We start from the raw sequence: 16,841 nt of genomic DNA on the forward strand, positions 1-16,841 counted from the left end.
AGCAGGAGCAAGTTTGAGAGAGAATTCTTCAGAGGAGATTGTTAGGGCTGATATCTCCTGGTAGGCTCTGTCATGCTGGTAAAGACACTGGAAGTGGAGAGGGAAGATTTAACTTACTGTCATGCTCTCATGAACCTGCATCCGCCGAAAGTAGGGAGGCTCTGCTTAATCGTTTGGTGTCGTGCACAGGAACTAGGCTGAATAGACTTCCCCCTGGAGACCAGGCAAACAACTTAATTCATAAGAAAGTAGGCTGGATTTAAACTACTTTCTTGGAACTGATGTTTGGCTGTAGATGTAGTCTTCATTTTTTATTTTTAGAGGGGGTATTTGTTCCTTCTTTCTTTCTTCATGCTGTAACAGTAAGTGGTGGTTTAGTTCATATTATGCCAACTTAAACTTTCTCTTCCTGTTAAAAATGAAATTCAGGAGCTTTTTATACTTCTCATTTTCATATTTAGTAGACAGTGAAAGTTTAAATCAACACTCTTAGCAAAACCTTGCCTACGGCAATTACCACAGTAGCATTTTAACTTTAAACGATATAAGGAAGGAATAGCGTGTGAGAGAATAGCGGGGAAAGTGTTTCTGGAGAAATACGCCTCTTTGAGGAAAAAAAGATAACTGAGTGGAGGCATTTATCTCTTGCTGCAACCTTACTCCTTCCTGCCTCAACCCCTTTGTGTGGTTTTGTTTCCCTTTCATTGTCATGTCAGAAATGAGACCCAGTCCTGCAATTGCTGCTCCCACGCAGAGCCCTTAGAATTCAATGGGACTCCATGTGGATGCAACAGTCAGCTTATCCGCTATCAATTGTTCCCTTGGGACCTTAATTTATTGTAAGCCCTTTGAGACAGGAACAGTTGTCGTAATGTGAGGTATCTAGCACATTTCTGGGTGCTGTGAAATAAATAAATTAGAACATAAGAACGACCATATTGGGTCAGACCAAAGGTCCCTCTAGCCCAGTATCCTGTCTTCTGACAGTGGCCAATGCCAGGTGCCCCAGATGGAATGAACAGAACAGGTAATCATCAAGCGATACATCCCCTGTCGCCCATTCCCAGCTTCTGGCAAAATTATCTTTCTGGGCATTTCTAAAGCAGCTATCACCATCGTATGTAAAAGCCACACATAGCATTCAAGGACCATGCTCACAAGAGGACTACATTATATGAGTATTCATTTCAAGTTATTGTCAGCTATCTGAGACCTTCACCTGAGTGGGGAAGTAGACTTGTCACTTCTTGAAATCGAAGGTATTTAGGTACTTAAGCCTTGCTTGGGGCATGATGAAGATCCTATATGCTGAACAGCTGCCTTTGAAAATGTTGGGGGATAAAACTGACCCTTGGTTAACCATGTGTTTCAGTTAAATAGGGTTGTGATGTAATAGCTTACATGTCTGCACACTATTGTAATAGAAGAAGGGAGTAACAAGCTAAAATGAATTCCCTGCCCCCCCCCCCCACTCCCATCTTTCCTCTGTTCATTTTGACATATTGATAGTGTTTAAATATCTGTCTCTAAAACATTGTCTTATTTTTTGTTTTGTTTTTGTTTTTTCATACAGTGGTAATAAAAAGACTGGCTTCCAAAAGTTCCAGATCAGAGGCTTTCTACTGACCATCTGTCCTCTTCCTCCTCTTGTCTGATGCTTCCCCTTTCTGGTAATGCTTCCTCATCATCTTCACCTTCTTGCTTCGCTTGAGCCTATGCTTTCAACATAGGGACGTCTGTTTTGTGAGCGCCACATAAATACAGAAAATAATTGGAAGTCTTTTCGTGGGAAATGAGGTTGTGCAGACATCAGAAGCTTAGGTGAAGAATTCAGAAGGTTCTTTCAATAGCTGATTAAGTTTCATTTCTTTTGGATTTGAAAAAAAGGGTAATTAAATAATACTTCAAAGGAGAGCTGCTCTCACCTGCATTATTAATAAAGAAGCAGTAACAAAAAGCTATCGGTTTAGTAATAATCCATAATTAATATGTGATAAATTATACATGCACCCCTAAATAGAGACTTGCATTACCCAATATCCAGCCAAGTCACATAACCTATGATTTCAACAAATATAACACCAGTCAAATATATTGATGCCATTTGTTGACCCATAATGTTTAGAGAGAACATTGATGATGATGATGTACAATAAGATGCCAGGAAAATGTGTTAAAATGCTGTGAAAATGTATCTTTGTTATTTGCAGGTGAAAGGATGGGGACAGGAAGCTGAATTCATGTCTGAATGGGCTACACTTATTTACTAAACCATCTACACATGGCTAACTCACCTATGTCTAAGTAATGCTCCATCCATAAAGAGATGGTTATGCTGCACTATTTAACCCAAATCCAGTTAACCAGAGCTCCGTTGTTTCCCTCAGGGTTTGGATAGATCCTGTGCATGCCTATTAAATAAATGACAGGCAGTACATTAGTTTTTTCAGTTCTTCTTTTGCCAGAAATGTAGGCAGCATACATGTAAATTAGCTGTCTTTCAATCTTAGCCATCACTCCCAAGGTATGCACTCACAAACTATAGACCTACTTTATTTTTCAGTTTAATGGATCAATGTCTGGTGTCCCTATAGGTCATTTGACTTTGCCAACTCCCACGACTACCTCACCACCCCTATGTGTGTCTGCCTTTGGCAGTTATATGGCCCCCATTACTGTAGTAGCTGAGCTGAGATGTAGTCCAGCCAGAGACCTGGCCCATAGTGGAGAATGGAGGCATGAGACACCCCAAACTACAACTTCCATAAGGTACAGGGGCAGCTCAGGCAGACCAGATTCATGTTGAATTGGCCCAAAACAAAACATTTTGATCTGATTTGATAAATTAATTTGAATCACTCCCATCTGAAACATATTATTTCATTTTAGTTTTCCTGCTGGACAGTTGAAAAGTTTTGAAAAATTAGAATCTTCCCAAAGAAAACTTGGATTTTGCAGAAACTGCATTTTCCATTTAAAAAAATTGGAAGGGAAAATTCCTAACCAGCTCTAGATAGATGTCCACTCATTATTAACATTATGGTAAAAGACATTAGTTTTAAATGTCAGCATAGGCTAACTAAAGGACCCTTCACTTCTAAATAAGCATGAAAATTAGGTGGTATTCTCTGGCATTATCCATTACTCCAGACTACTGCATCCTATTCCCTTTTGTGCTCCTCAGCTGCATTTAACAATTCTTAAACAGTCACCTTAATATATACACCTTTACTAAGTCTGGATTAATTGGGTGAAGTCTGGTGTACATACTGTGCATTAGGTAAATGTGGGTTGAAACTGTTTATTCAGATGTTTACCTGTACACTTGAGCTGTCTGAGTGCCCCTTTGGTACAAACACAGAACAAAAAAGACAATCCCTGCCTCAAAGAGCCTGCAATCTGAGTAATACTCAACCAAACATGGGCCAGGAGTAAGCCCATAGTGCAGTGGGATCTAGGTGAATAGAAGATAGCGTTCTTTACGAAGGTCCCCCTTCCTTTGGCACCCTGCTTGTGCACCCTTTTCTTTAACATGTAACTTTGCTGATTGTTCAGTGACTAGGGCTCTAGCACTTGGGAGACCTGAGTTCTGTTCCCAGCTCAATCACGGTCTTCCTGTGTGACCTTGACCAAGTCATTTAGTCTCTGTTTGCCTGAGTTCCCCACTGTACAAATAATTCAAGATGGGGATAAGAATACTTCCCTACCTCACAGTGTTGTTGTAAGGATAAATACATTAAAGCGTGTGAAGCGCTTTGAGATCTACTGATGAAAAGCGCTAGGTAAGAGATACGTATTATTATTTCAAGGAAAGATCACTACATTTTGCTGATTGTTTTTCAATGAACATCATTTGGAAATTCCAGTCTACCAGGGTCCAAAGATGAGGCAGAACAGTCCTTTGGCCAGATTCATCTCCGAAGTCAGTGGAGTTAATACCAACGATGAAATTTAGCTCTTTTAAGTTTTCAGGTGTAAAGTTAATAGAGAAAGGAAACTTTTCCTTTTGGTTTTTTACGCTTGTATTTTTTTCACAGTTATGCAGCCAAATACAATTAAACACAAAATGCAACTGAGTTCTGCGTGACAGGTTAAAAGCTGCTCTTAACTGAGTGAATGTGTAAGAGCTGAGTCAGCGGAGGTCCCCTGCTGTGCTTTCCTTTTGTTATTTTTAAAAAGACTGGTAAGCACTAAAAAGTCTGTTTCTTTTAAATATGAGTAAGATTCCGCACTGTACATTTTGCTTACTAAAGTGGACTGAAGACGTATTGTTGTCTGCTTCGTGTATTGCGTCTGGTAAATAAGTGGTTGCTGTGGCAACTGCCTGGAAAGGTGGTGGGTCATTGGTACCACATAAATTCTTTAAACAAAACTAGATCGTAGCAAATTCCAGAGTTAGTCTTCAAGGAAGGATAAAAGAGGAGGAAAGGCTTCAAACGGCTTTTTCCTTTTGTAAACTTGCTGCTCTACAGGAGGGAAAAAACCTTACTAAAAATGAGCTATATTGTTCAAAATAAAAATGTGAATCAAGGCAGTGCATTGAGAAGGGCTCTGTGTGTCTTAGTGGAACAGCTGTATGAATGTGAAAGAGAAAGTTCTTTGCCTTCAAATAATTATGGGTCTGTTGTGTTAGGCTTAGTTCTACAAGAGGCAGATGATTTGCACAAGTGATTACTTTAAACCAAAGACTGTATGCAGTCTCTTTGAAAAGACTGAAAGAGGACACAGTACTCTCACTGCCTGCCTCTGTTTGCAGAGTTCTCATCTCCCTCTCTTCCACTCTGACAATTTGCTTCCTTTGCCTCGCTGAAAGGTGTTGCCTATTGTTGGATTAGAAGTATGTGGTTGTTTAGCACTTTTACTCTTGCTGTGATACTTCTTTGCTTCCTAAGTCATTGTGTACCTTGCTGTATTGCTCTTGTAGGAGTCAACATCATTCCTCCATGTGGCTAGTGTCTTTATTTCAATGGCAAGCCCACACCTATCACCTGTGCTTTACACACAGTTACCACCTTTTAAAAACCAGTATTTTCAGCAGTTACCCCATCCTGTTAGTGTTTGAGATACCTCCTTACACCTTGTGCTTAGAATGGGAGATAAGCATGGTAACTGGGTGGTATCTGTTGGTAAATGTTTACTTAACTGTGACCATTGTGTTCCTATTCCTTGTGTGTTTTACTTCACCATTATGGATCCTTGCCGTTCCAAATTCTATGTACTTTGATGCTGAGCTGACTTTTCTAACTTCTCAGTTATTGTAAGCATATGGGTCACCATTCCTTCCTACTTCCCTGCACATTGGTGGGTAGAATCAAGGCTCTGCCCATTCCACACCCACTTACAGGTGCGTGGGTGGGAGAGCAAATTCCACTCTGAGGGATAAAGTCCTGGCCACCTGGAGCCTGTTTCCCTTGCACGCAGACTCGCTATGCAGACAGGGCTCTGTGGGTTTGGCTCACCATGCTTCACTGATCTCTAAGGCCTAGGGGTTGAGGTGGAGGGGAAAATACAGCATTCCCTCATTACCACACGCACGGCCTGTCACCCAGGTGACCAGGGGGATGCTTTCTTTCTTGGCCCATTATCCTTGTTGTTCTGGAGGAAGCGGCTCCCCCCTCTCATTTTCTCTCCAGTCTCTTTCATTTCATCCTTGCCTCTGCCTTCTTGCTGCTGGGTGGGAGAGAGGGATTTCTCTCTTCTCTTAACTGCTGGATGAGGAAAAGGAGACTCTCCTCTCCTGGCTGATGGAGAGGAAGAAAATTGTTGCCTCCCTTATCTGTCTCGTAGTTGGTAGGAGAAAAGGGGTCTCCATTCATCTTATTCCTGTAGCCCCAGAGCACTCCGTTCTTTCTCTTCCCCAACGGCGGTTTGGCATGTGTTTCTGAATGGCTTCTTATTGCCTTTCCCCCCAGGAGTGGGAGGCAGCGGGAGCGGCACTGCTGGATCCATTTGCTCAGCGTTGTAGAGTGGGATTGCTTCTCAAGTTGGCCTGTCACTTGTTCTCCCTAGGTCATGCCAAGGGCTATGCCTAAAATCAGGCTCCAGCAAAACTGGCAATGCGGGAATGATATGAGCAGATCTCTCATGCTGTCAGGAAGTGGCTTCAGTTAGGGAAGAATTATTCTTGCTCACTCTGACTTCTTCTAAAACCACCTGGGCGTGCTGTGTGTTTAGTGCCTTTTTCTAAAACACAAAATGACTGTATCTGAAATTCACAACAAACCCACCTCCACACACTCCACTCCAAAGGGGAAAACCATAATGTAGACTATTCTAATGAGCTTTCTGTTTCAAAGAAATCCATATGGTCATTTTCTACTGCTTAAATCAGGAAAGAGGATAATCTGTATCTCTAAAATTGTTCCCTAAAAGCTCATTAGTCATAGATACAGTAATTGAATAACTGGTAAGAAAAGATATTGTCTAATAGAGTCCATTCTAAAGATCAGGGCTACTAAGCACTTAATAATTACATGTTACAATACTTGACCATTCAGACTAAACAAACAAATCTGCTGTGGGAGTGAGTGGTGAAAGATTTTCCATCAGAATAATTTCATCCGACACTGGATGTACAAAATGAGCTAGCTGTGCACATTAAGGAGGTGCAGCTGATTCTGAAGCAAAAGCTGTGGTTGTAGCTGCATGAACTTCCTTGAACCTCCTCCTAGCTGCAAGATCGCTCTAGTCTTGCTCTCCGATGTCTTCACTTTTTTCACTGTTCTGAAATAGAAACATCTTGCTTCTAACCTTATTAAAAGAAGTGAACATGTGATATACTTGGAAAGTCGAGCATGATTTTTCTGAGCCTATAAGCAATAAAACATCGGCACTTGTCCTCTAAGAATTGGAGGAGACCAGCAATTCATTTCACATAAGCCACCAAGAGGCGGAAATGGTCACTTTTGGTTACTAGTATCATGAGTTGAATGAGCTAGTTGGAAAGCTTTGAGTAATCCATACGTGTGGATTTTAAATTCTCAATATGATCTGCAGACTAACTCAAGCATGAAACTTTGAAGGGGAGAGCATGGGGACCTATGTCGCTGAGTGTTTCACAGCCTGGCTGATGATTTAACACCCAGAAGCTATGTGTTTGGGGGCAGGGTAAGCCTGTTTAATCTCAAAATACATTACACATTTGATTTGTAGGTGATTTCTGATAAGGCAATTGGATACCATGTCAAAAAAAAAAAAAAAAAAAAAGAAAGAAAGAAAGGCAGCAGCAAGGCCAGATGTCTTTCATGACTGCAACATACTAAGATTTGAAGGCCCACCACAAAGTGAATATGAGTCAACAATGTGATGCAATTGTGAAAAACACTAATTGCACTGGGGTGTATTAACAGGCTCTTGTATGTATGACGCAGGAGATAATTGTCCCACTCTACTTGGCAATGGTGAGGCCACAGCTAGAGTACTGTGCCCAGTTCTGGACGCCGCACTTTAGGAAAGATGTGGACAAATTTGAGAGAGTCTGGAGAAGTGCAACAAGAATGATAAAATGGTTAGAAAACCTGACTTCTGAGGAAAAATTTAAAAAAAACAGGCATGTTTAGTCTTGAGGAATGCATTACTCTCATGAAAACCCACTGAGAAAATAGAACTATCTTTTATTTTAAACAGAAATTGTGCCAATTGTGATCAGAAGATTTGTTGAACTAAGCAAGTTTTAAAGATAAGCCCTGTTGAATGAATTTGGAGTTTCTGAGGTAGAGCCAAGGCATTGGCAAGGAAGTGTGTGGAAGCTCCCACTGTGACTTTGTGTGCCTCATCCATCTAACCTGTGGATGAATAAAGAGGCGTGGATTCCAGGAGCTGTCAGTCCTGTTTTACTGCTTTGTATCTAGCTATACACCAGCACCACCCCAGGGAAAGACCTTTTATATGGAGATGGGCCTGAATCAAACCCCCGATCCTGAAACACCTGAACTCCGAAGTGTCCGGACCTGGATCCCATCTTCATAGCTTGGGCCTATCCCTATCTTTATCATAGTTCAGGAATTGGCAACCTTTGGCACGCAGCTCCCCAGGGTAAGCACCCTGGCAGGCCGGGCCAGTTTGTTTACCTGCTGCGTCCGCAGGTTCGGCCGATCGCGGCTCCCACTGGCCGCGGTTCACCATTCCAGGCCAATGGGGGCGTTGGGAAGTGGTGGCCAGCACATCCCTTGGCCCGCGCCGCTTCCCGCAGCCCCCATTGGCGTGGGACGGCGAACTGCGCCCAGTGGGAGCCGCGATCGGCCGAACCTGCGGATGCGGCAGGTAAACAAACCGGCCCGGCCTGCCGGTAAACAAACCGGCCCGGCCTGCCAGGGTGCTTACCCTGGTGAGCCGCGTGCCAAAGGTTGCCGATCTCTGTCATAGTTGATTAGTTGTTAAAATAATCTTTCCTTTTGGGAAAAAAACAGTTAAAAGCTCAGATTCCCTCCAGTGTGGTGGCACAGAACGTGGCAGAAAGGCCCTTTTGCAGAATTCCAGACAGATTGGGGAGGGTAGTTTTTGGTGGTTCAATGTACCCTCTGCTGCAACTAGCCAACACAGACTCAGAAGTGGGTGGTCCTAGCCAGGGAGGAAATGAAAGTAGAGTGGCAGGATTTCACTGATTTAATGGTTCTCCTGAACAGCCTCTGCTGGCTACCACAGAGGCGCTAATGGACATTAAAGGCACCACTTGCCTGGTGGAACCCCTGAAGGAGAGTGGAGATGGAAACGCCTCTGGGCCAAGCTGATGCAGGATGTACAGTTTTCACTTATTTGCATCAGCACAAGTGAATCTGCCCCAAAGTATCTAATTTCTAAAATACCTTTATTTCTGCAGATATGAAGTCAGTGGCTACAATGTAAAGTGCGAGCCTGGTTGTCTGTTTACATACCTAGTAAAAAGATCACACCACGTTACATGGAATTTTTATAGGTTATAGTAAAAGCTGTTCTACATTGCTATACTGGGCATTGAATAGTTATCAGTTTTTAAACTCTTATGAGCAGCATGATACAGCACAGTTGTGTTTAATATACATACAGTGCAGTTGGTAAGTAAATGGAGTTTTTAATGCACTTCTTTGATGGATAATACATTAAACAGCAGTGGGGGGAAAAAGCGCTTTTTCAGGAAAATGCATGTTTGTTTTTCTGTTTATCAAACTGATGGGTGTTTGCTTTTACTTGTGTCTGCTCAGGAAACCAAGTCCTGTCTCCTGGAGCTTCTGTTGGAAATGGCCTAACGCCAGAGGCTGCAAAAGACCTCGGTCTTGCTGAAGGGACTGCAGTAGCAGCATCTCTCATTGATGCACATGCTGGAGGACTAGGTATTCTTACTTATTTACTGTTCTCGGAAACAGGGATATTATTGAAATTAAATTTTTATGTGACATACCCTTTTCCCAGAGCCCCATTTTCTACAAACACTGGTAACTAAGCATCACGTTGCCCTTATGCTGAAAGACCAATTCTTATCAAGTAGCACACTTTAAAAAAAAACTTTATAAATTACTTACAAAAAAGAGCATGTGTAAACATCACTAAAATCAATTCGAAATTTTCAAAAGTGTCCACTAATTTTTGTTGCCTCCATTTTCAGGTTCTCAATTTGAGACACAAAGGACCTAATTCCCAGGGGCTGAGAGTCTGGCGCTCCCACTGAGCTTCCCATTTCTCAACACATTAGGAAAACCCCACCCCAAGTACAAAATAAAGCGCTCAGCCAAAAATCATGGGCCTGATGCAGGAATCTCTCAGGGAAGTTCTCTGGCCTGTGTTATGTAGAGTTCAGACTAGATGGCCATAAGGGTTCCTTCTGGCCTTAAAATCTATGAAACTTCATTGCAATTTTTCAAAAAATTTCACTCATATTTCCCTAATTTAACAAAAATATTTAAGCTCAAAAGTTGTAAAATTTCGGAGGAAAAACATTTAACTGCAAATATTTCACTCAGCTCTATGATAGTATTACTATATAGTATTCACTCAGCTCTATGTAGTATTATAATGTCCATTTCATAGACCTGAGGTAAAGAGACTTAAATAATTTGTCCAATGTCATATAGATCCAGATTGTTCCCTGCAGCAAAATGGCCCTCCCTGACTAGCTTGCTTTTGCTACCTGTACCATTGCTCACAGGTAGTGAGGGGTAGCAGGAGCAGGCTTCACAGAGCTGTTACATCCACCACATTCCACTACGGGTGAATGGGAAGGAATGGGGAAGAGACCATACAGAGTCAGACCAAAGGTCCATCTAGTCCAATATCCTGTCTTCCGAGGGTGGCCAATGCCAGGTGCCCCAGAGGGAATGAACAGAACAGGTAATCATCAAGTGATCCATCCCCTGTGGCCCATTCCCAGCTTCTAGCAAACAAAAGGCTATCTCCTTCATCTGTAAATGATGAGAAATTGAGACTAGAATTATTGTTAGTACAGTTCATACTGTACCACCTCTGACTACCATACAGGGATGAGGCCCCTTTGTGCTACGTCCTGTACAGACAAATAACAAAGCAGACAGAGTCTGCCCCAGCCAATTGACAGTTTAGGTGTCAATAGGACACAAGAGACAGATGAAAGGAGGGGTGGGGGGCGGGGATAACTTGTGAGTATTAGGTGTTAATGAGACTAACAGAGTTTAGGATAAAAACAGTAGTCTAAAAAACAAAGGAAACTGGGTCTGTTTATAGGTATCCTGTATAAAGCATAAATAAGGAAGATGATAGAACAAGCTGTTTTGTTGGTGCTAAAATAGTTAAAAGGTTCAAGGTTTTACCAGTACATTTAAAGAAGGCTTTTACTTTGAGACTCCATGGAGCTGTTGGATGTGCATTCTCGTACTTCATTGGCTGAGGCCTTGGCTACACTTGCAGCTGTAGAGCGCTGTGAGGTAAACCTGTCTTCGTGCAGCTGAGTAGGGAAAAGCGCTGCAGTCTGTCCACACTGACAGCTGCCAGCGCAGTGGTGTGGCCACACTTGCAACATTTGCAGCTGTGTTGGGAGCGGTGCATTATGGGCAGCTATCCCAGCATTCATGTGGCTGCAACGTGCTTTTCAAAATGGGGGGTGGGGTGGGGTGGATTGTGACAGGGAGTGTGGGGGGAGAGAGAGTGCTTTTTGGAGCATGTCAGCTCTCTATTTTGCAAGTTCCAAACTCCCGGCCCCCTGCTCATTCATTTACTCACTCAAAGCAAGCTGCAAACTGTTTGCTTTTCTCTGTGCTACGAGCTTTGAAACCTGCACTTCCGCATTCCTGCAGCCCGTCACAACAATGGAGAGGATTGGCCACTTGACAAGGTGATTAGTACAGCGCTGCAAGCGTTTACACTCACATCCGTGAGTGGTAGCCACTCCGCTGCAGCTGTTATTCCTCTCGGAGATGTGGAGTACCTGCAGCGGTGTACCCAGGGAGATACAGCGCTGTAAGTGCCCTGCCAGTGTGGACGGGGAGTGAGTTACAGCACTGGGGGAGGCTTTACAGCGCTGTAACTTGCAAGTGTAGCCAAGGCCTGAGTTTAGGTTGACTTAAAAATGGTTTAGCCCCATAACTCCCCCCTGTTTAAATAATGGAATGGAGACCTTTGTACATTTCCTTTCTACTAGCCCAATGTGGGACGTAGCACAAAAACTGCTTGTTATAGTAGGATTATGGGTGTAATTCATTTAAAATAACAAGGAGTCCTTGTACTCCTCGTTGTTTTTACTGATAGAGACTAACACGGCTACTCCTCCGAAACCTGTCATTTAAAATAGCAGACAATTGAAAACTAGAATTTCCATCCTGTGGGAAATTCCAAGATTTCGATATCTGGTTTTGTCAAAAGTCAGGACAAAGAGTTTAAAATCTTGACTCTTTTGGAAAAACAAAAAATGTTCTGAAATATTTTGTTTTAATGTCATCAAAATTAATGTTTTGGTCAGGTTGAAATATTGTTTCAATGCTAATTTTTATAGTAGTTTTAGTTTATAATATGTTGAAACAAACCATTTTGACCTTATCAAAACAAATCTATAATTTCCTGTTGAAAATTTTGATTAAATCAAGATGTTCTCGCAAAAAAATTAAATTTCGCTGAATCAACATTTTCCAGCAGACAGCTGTTCTGTCAGAAAAATGTTGACCAGTTCTAGTTGGAATAAGGTTAGCCAAAAAAGCACCAGCTTTCTCTAGTGCTGTATTGTGATACTTTCTACAATTGCTTATTCTTCCACTGATTGTGGGTCACAACTTTTTAACGTTTGATGGGCTAAAAGCATAGGTACCAACTTTCTCTGGCGCTGGTGGGTGCCCGCGCCCCCCGCCCCAACTCCACCCTTTCCCGCCCCTGGCCCTGCCTCATTCCAACCCCATCCCCAAAGTCCCCGCCCTAATTCCGCCCCCTCCCTGCCCCTATTGGATCCCTTCCCCAAATCCCCACCCCAGCCCCGCTTCTTTCCCCAGTGCGCTGCGTTCCCCCAGAGGCAGAGGTAAGCTGGAGCGGGCGGGGGGGGGGCGGGGGGGGGAAACATCTGTCTCTGATACCTGCTTTTGATGGGATCAGGTACTTTTCTGTCTCCCCCCCACCCCCCTTAAAGTAAATCTAAATAGATCTAGTAATTTGTTTTGTTGTTCCACACAAGGTGCAAGAGGGAATGAAAGAGGGCAACAGGGGAGGCGTCAAGAGAAACAAACAAAACATATAAATCCATGAATTACAAAAAAGCAGAGAATAAGATGGAGATGGCAGGAAGCAAATGAACCAAATAAAATAAAACCAATAAGATTGGGAGGTGGCAAGTGCCTTATAAATAGCATAGATAGATAAGGGAAATTAAAATCAACCCAGGCCATTAAGATAGTAAATGAGCGCAAAGGATCTCCTCCTTCAGTGGATATGCTATAAACTTTATTGACAAGTAAGGTGTGTGTTACCTACATTGCCAAATAACTGTTGGTGCAAATAGCATCCACAGTTTGTACCCACAAAAAATGGAATCTAGCTATTAAAAGTCTGATGTGGTGTTAGTCATTCCGTATCCGACTTTCAGTTGAGCACTCCTGAACTTTGAGAGTATGTGAAATCTAGATTCAGTCTGAAGGCTTTTGGTTTTCACCAGTCTTTAGCTTTGAATTTGAAAACAAACTTAAAAACCTAGCCCAGATTTGCCAGAAGACTTGTAAACCTTTTGAGCAAATCTGGAATGATTGCTGTTTACACATCAGAGGTGTCTAAATCTCTTCAGTTTTGCATGGTTTTGATGTGAAATGCATCAGAAAGAAAAGGGAATAAGTTGGCACACTCCCTTGCAAAATGAGACCACCGAGCTTCACAAAGCTCCCCTCTGCTCTTGCAAGGAAAGTGCAGGATGCTTAATTCTGAGCTTGTATCTTAGTGAAAGTATTGGTAGAAATTATTTTCAGACGTCTTTTAAAATGAAATGCATTTGAAATTTTGAAGCCCGCATACTTTTTGTACTGATTTGGGGGAAGGCGTATTTTATTTTGCTTTTGAAAGTTTTTCATTTCACCTTTAATGAACGTCATCCACATGCCATTTACTGTGTACTACCTACCTGTCCAACAATAGGTCAGAGTCATACCTCACGCAGACTTCAGTAGAACTACTTGAGGGATGAATTTGTCCACTATGCTTTAATTACCATTTTCCTTCCAGCTGGTTTTATCACTAATAGTTTTTAGCCTTAGAGCTCCAGCATCAACTGGTTGTTGAAATACATTTGTGACCTTTGGAAGTAGGAAAAAGGAAGACAGCAACATCTGATAATAGGGCAAAAATTGTTCTCTGAGAACTGTATGGCACAAGATTTCAAGTTTCTGTGCTTCTCTACATGCATAGAGTTTATAGTGGGAGCTTCAAGCATGTAGGGAAAACAAAGATCTCTGTGTCTTGCTCCACCTTGTCATTCTGAAAGGACAGTTTTGCTCTTCAAACTTTGGATTTACCAGCGTTTACAAAAATGCCTCTGTGATGCAGAGCTTTCATACTTCCTATGTCCAACTGCCAGTAAAGCAATTGGGTCTGGTGGACTATGTCAAGGGAGGCATGAGCATGCACAATGTTTCCTTGATGTCCCAGTGGCTTAACTGCTGAGGAAAAACTGATCTGTGGAGCCCGAAGAGCATTGTTCTTGGCCGACAGCTACAATTTGGTGCTTTTCCATAGAGTTGAACTGAGGCCCATCTGTCTGGAGATACTGCCATCCCCTTTGTGAAGTGGGTGAGTGGTGGAGCTTAAAGAAGAGCATCTCAGTGACTCCTACCTGTCAGGAGACTGGTCATAGGCAGTCATGCCTAGTAGTTGGAGTAGGCGTCAGGTCTAGTGGTCAAAGCAGAAGGTCAGAACCAAAGTCAGAGCCAAGAGTCAAAACAGAGTCAGATCCAGAAATTGGAGCCAAGAGTCAGAACCAGATTACCTGGAATATGGATAGGCAGGAGCAGGGCTGGTTCCAAGTAGGGGCAAGGTTGTAACAGGACTAGAACAATGCAGGATGTGGGGCATGATCTAAACTGGAATAAGGCTGGGTACAGGGCAGGGTCAAGGCTGGAGCAGGGCTTGGAGTGAGGCAAGCACATGGAGGCAGAGAAACATGCATTGAGTAGCCACAAAGCCTCTGCAGCTGCTTGGCTTAAGAGCAAGCCTCCTCTCTGCCTTATCCAATCAGATGGTTCTGCTATGGTCCAGCTACTCTCATTGGCTGCCTGGTGGCTGGGCAGGTGCAGCTGGAGGCCCTCATTCCTGACACTACCCTATAGAAACTGGTTTTCCTTTCTTGTCTTTACTAAAACAACGCCACCTGATCCTTTTCTCTATTTCCCTGCTTGAGCTACTGCAACCCTAGGGGTGGACTAATTCCTGCAGTCCGTGGAGCCCCAGTGGGAGGTAGATGCAGGGACCAGGATGAAAATAGGGATGATGGGTGTGGAAGAGGAGCTATTGTAAGCTCCCCCATGATTCGCTCCACACCTGTGAATTGGGTAACCATAGAAAGTTTCACCAACATGGTTGCTTTGGTACTAGTTACTTAATCTTGGATCCTTGTAACCCAGGAAAAACGTTCTTTCAAACTGTATTACATTAATGCGCACTAGAGAACTTTTAGTTCACACACAGGCCAGTTAGTATGCAACATGTCGGTGCCCTTTAGAAATCACACCCCTAATGTGCATCGCTGCTCTGCGTAGACAAGCCCTCATAGGCTGTGATCAAGTGATCCCTCTTTGTTAAGCTAAAAAGATAGACTCAAGGAATTTAATCTCTATTAGGCATGTTTTCCAATCTTAATTATTCTTGTGGCTGTTCTCTGAACCCTCTCCAATTTAACAACATCCTTCTTGAACTGTGAATACCAGAACTGGACACAGTATTCCAGCAGCTCTTACATCAGTGCCAAATAACAGAGGTAAAGTAACCTGTCTATTCCTACTTAAAGTTCCCCTGTTTATGCATCCAAGGCTCTCATTAGTCCTTTTGGCCTCAACATCACACTGGGAGCTCATGTTCAACTGATTATCCACCATGACCCCTGAATCCCTTTCAGAGTCACTGCTTCCCAGGATAGAGTCCCCCATCTTGTAAGTATGGCCTATATTCTTTGTTCCTAGATGTGGACATTTACTTTTAGCTGTATTAAAACATATCTTGTTTGCTTGTGTCCAGCTGGCCAAGCGATCCAGATCAGTGATTTGTCCTTTTCATTATTTACCACTCCCCCAATTTTTTTTGTCATCTGCAAACTGTATCAATGATGATTGTATGTTTTCTTCCACATCATCGATAAAAATGTTAAAGTAGCATAGAGCCAAGAACCGATCCATGCGGCACCCCTCTAGAAACACACCCACTCAATGATGATTCTCTGTTTTCAGTTACATTTTGAGACCAATCAGGTAGCCAGTTTTTAATCCATTTAATTTGAATCCGTTATGATCAGCTTGGAGTTGGATAGTCGGGTGGGGAAATTTCCTGTTACCTGAATTTCCTTTTTTGAGCTTTTCACATCCCACAAACATAAGGTATGGTTCCCTGGTCTTGGGTGATGCGGAGTCAAAACTGATCTTTTGTCCTGGCTGGGACACAGGACTGACACTTTCCCAGAATGATAGCGTCCAAACCTCTACAATACTAAATTTCCTGTTAACCATCATGCTGTAAACTAATATCAGTTGAAGGCATCATGTTGTGGAGGACTCTCCTGCCAAGCACTGCATCTGCAGGTCACACACGATGTATCTCAGGGGTGTTCATGGAGACTTGGTTTTCAGAGTTACTGATCAGCCAGAGCACTCATGAGCATCAGCCAGAGCTGCAAGTGTTTATCACCTCTGAAAATTAAGTTTCTTTGACTTAGGGCCAGAAGGATGGTTAGGCATTAGCTTAGGAGTTGGGAAATGCAGGTTCAGTTCCCTGCTCCACCATAAACTTCCTGTGCAATCATGGGCATATCATTTAACCTCTCTTCCTCTGTTCCCCGTCTGTAAAATGGGGATATTAATAACTCACAGGGGTGTTGCAAGGATAAACACATTAAAGACTGTGAAGCCCTTTGGGAACTACTGAGAAGTGCTATGTAAGAGTCCGATATTATTATTTACAAAAGTATGTAGGCACCTAAAGATGCAGATAGGCATGTAATGGGATGAGTACCTAAGAGAGTGCCTAGCTCCCATTGTCTTTCAATGAGAGATAGGTGCGTAATCTGTACAGGCAATTTTGTATATTCCTGTAGGTGCCTAGCTGCCTCTTTAGTGTGTAAAACATCTTTGTAAATCTGGCCCTTAATACCTCAGTACGTATTTAGGTGTTGTTTTTTTTAATTAGGCACCCTGGTTTCAGGATTCCAACCACCGTTAACTTCAAAG

The 16,841-nt window shown here is 42.7% G+C and overlaps 1 protein-coding gene across 1 annotated transcript in view; it reads left to right on the forward strand.

Moving 5' to 3' along the window:
• Positions 1-16,841, forward strand: part of FGGY (FGGY carbohydrate kinase domain containing) — a 183,723-nt gene that overhangs the window by 75,197 nt on the left and 91,685 nt on the right. The window contains exon 6 of the mRNA XM_065409589.1: positions 9,180-9,308. Within this exon, the coding sequence (XP_065265661.1) occupies positions 9,180-9,308 (129 nt within the window). The remainder of the gene's footprint in view (positions 1-9,179; positions 9,309-16,841) is intronic.

This window comes from Emys orbicularis, chromosome 8 (genome assembly GCF_028017835.1).
Source record: "Emys orbicularis isolate rEmyOrb1 chromosome 8, rEmyOrb1.hap1, whole genome shotgun sequence".
Classification (NCBI taxonomy): Eukaryota; Metazoa; Chordata; order Testudines; family Emydidae; genus Emys; species Emys orbicularis.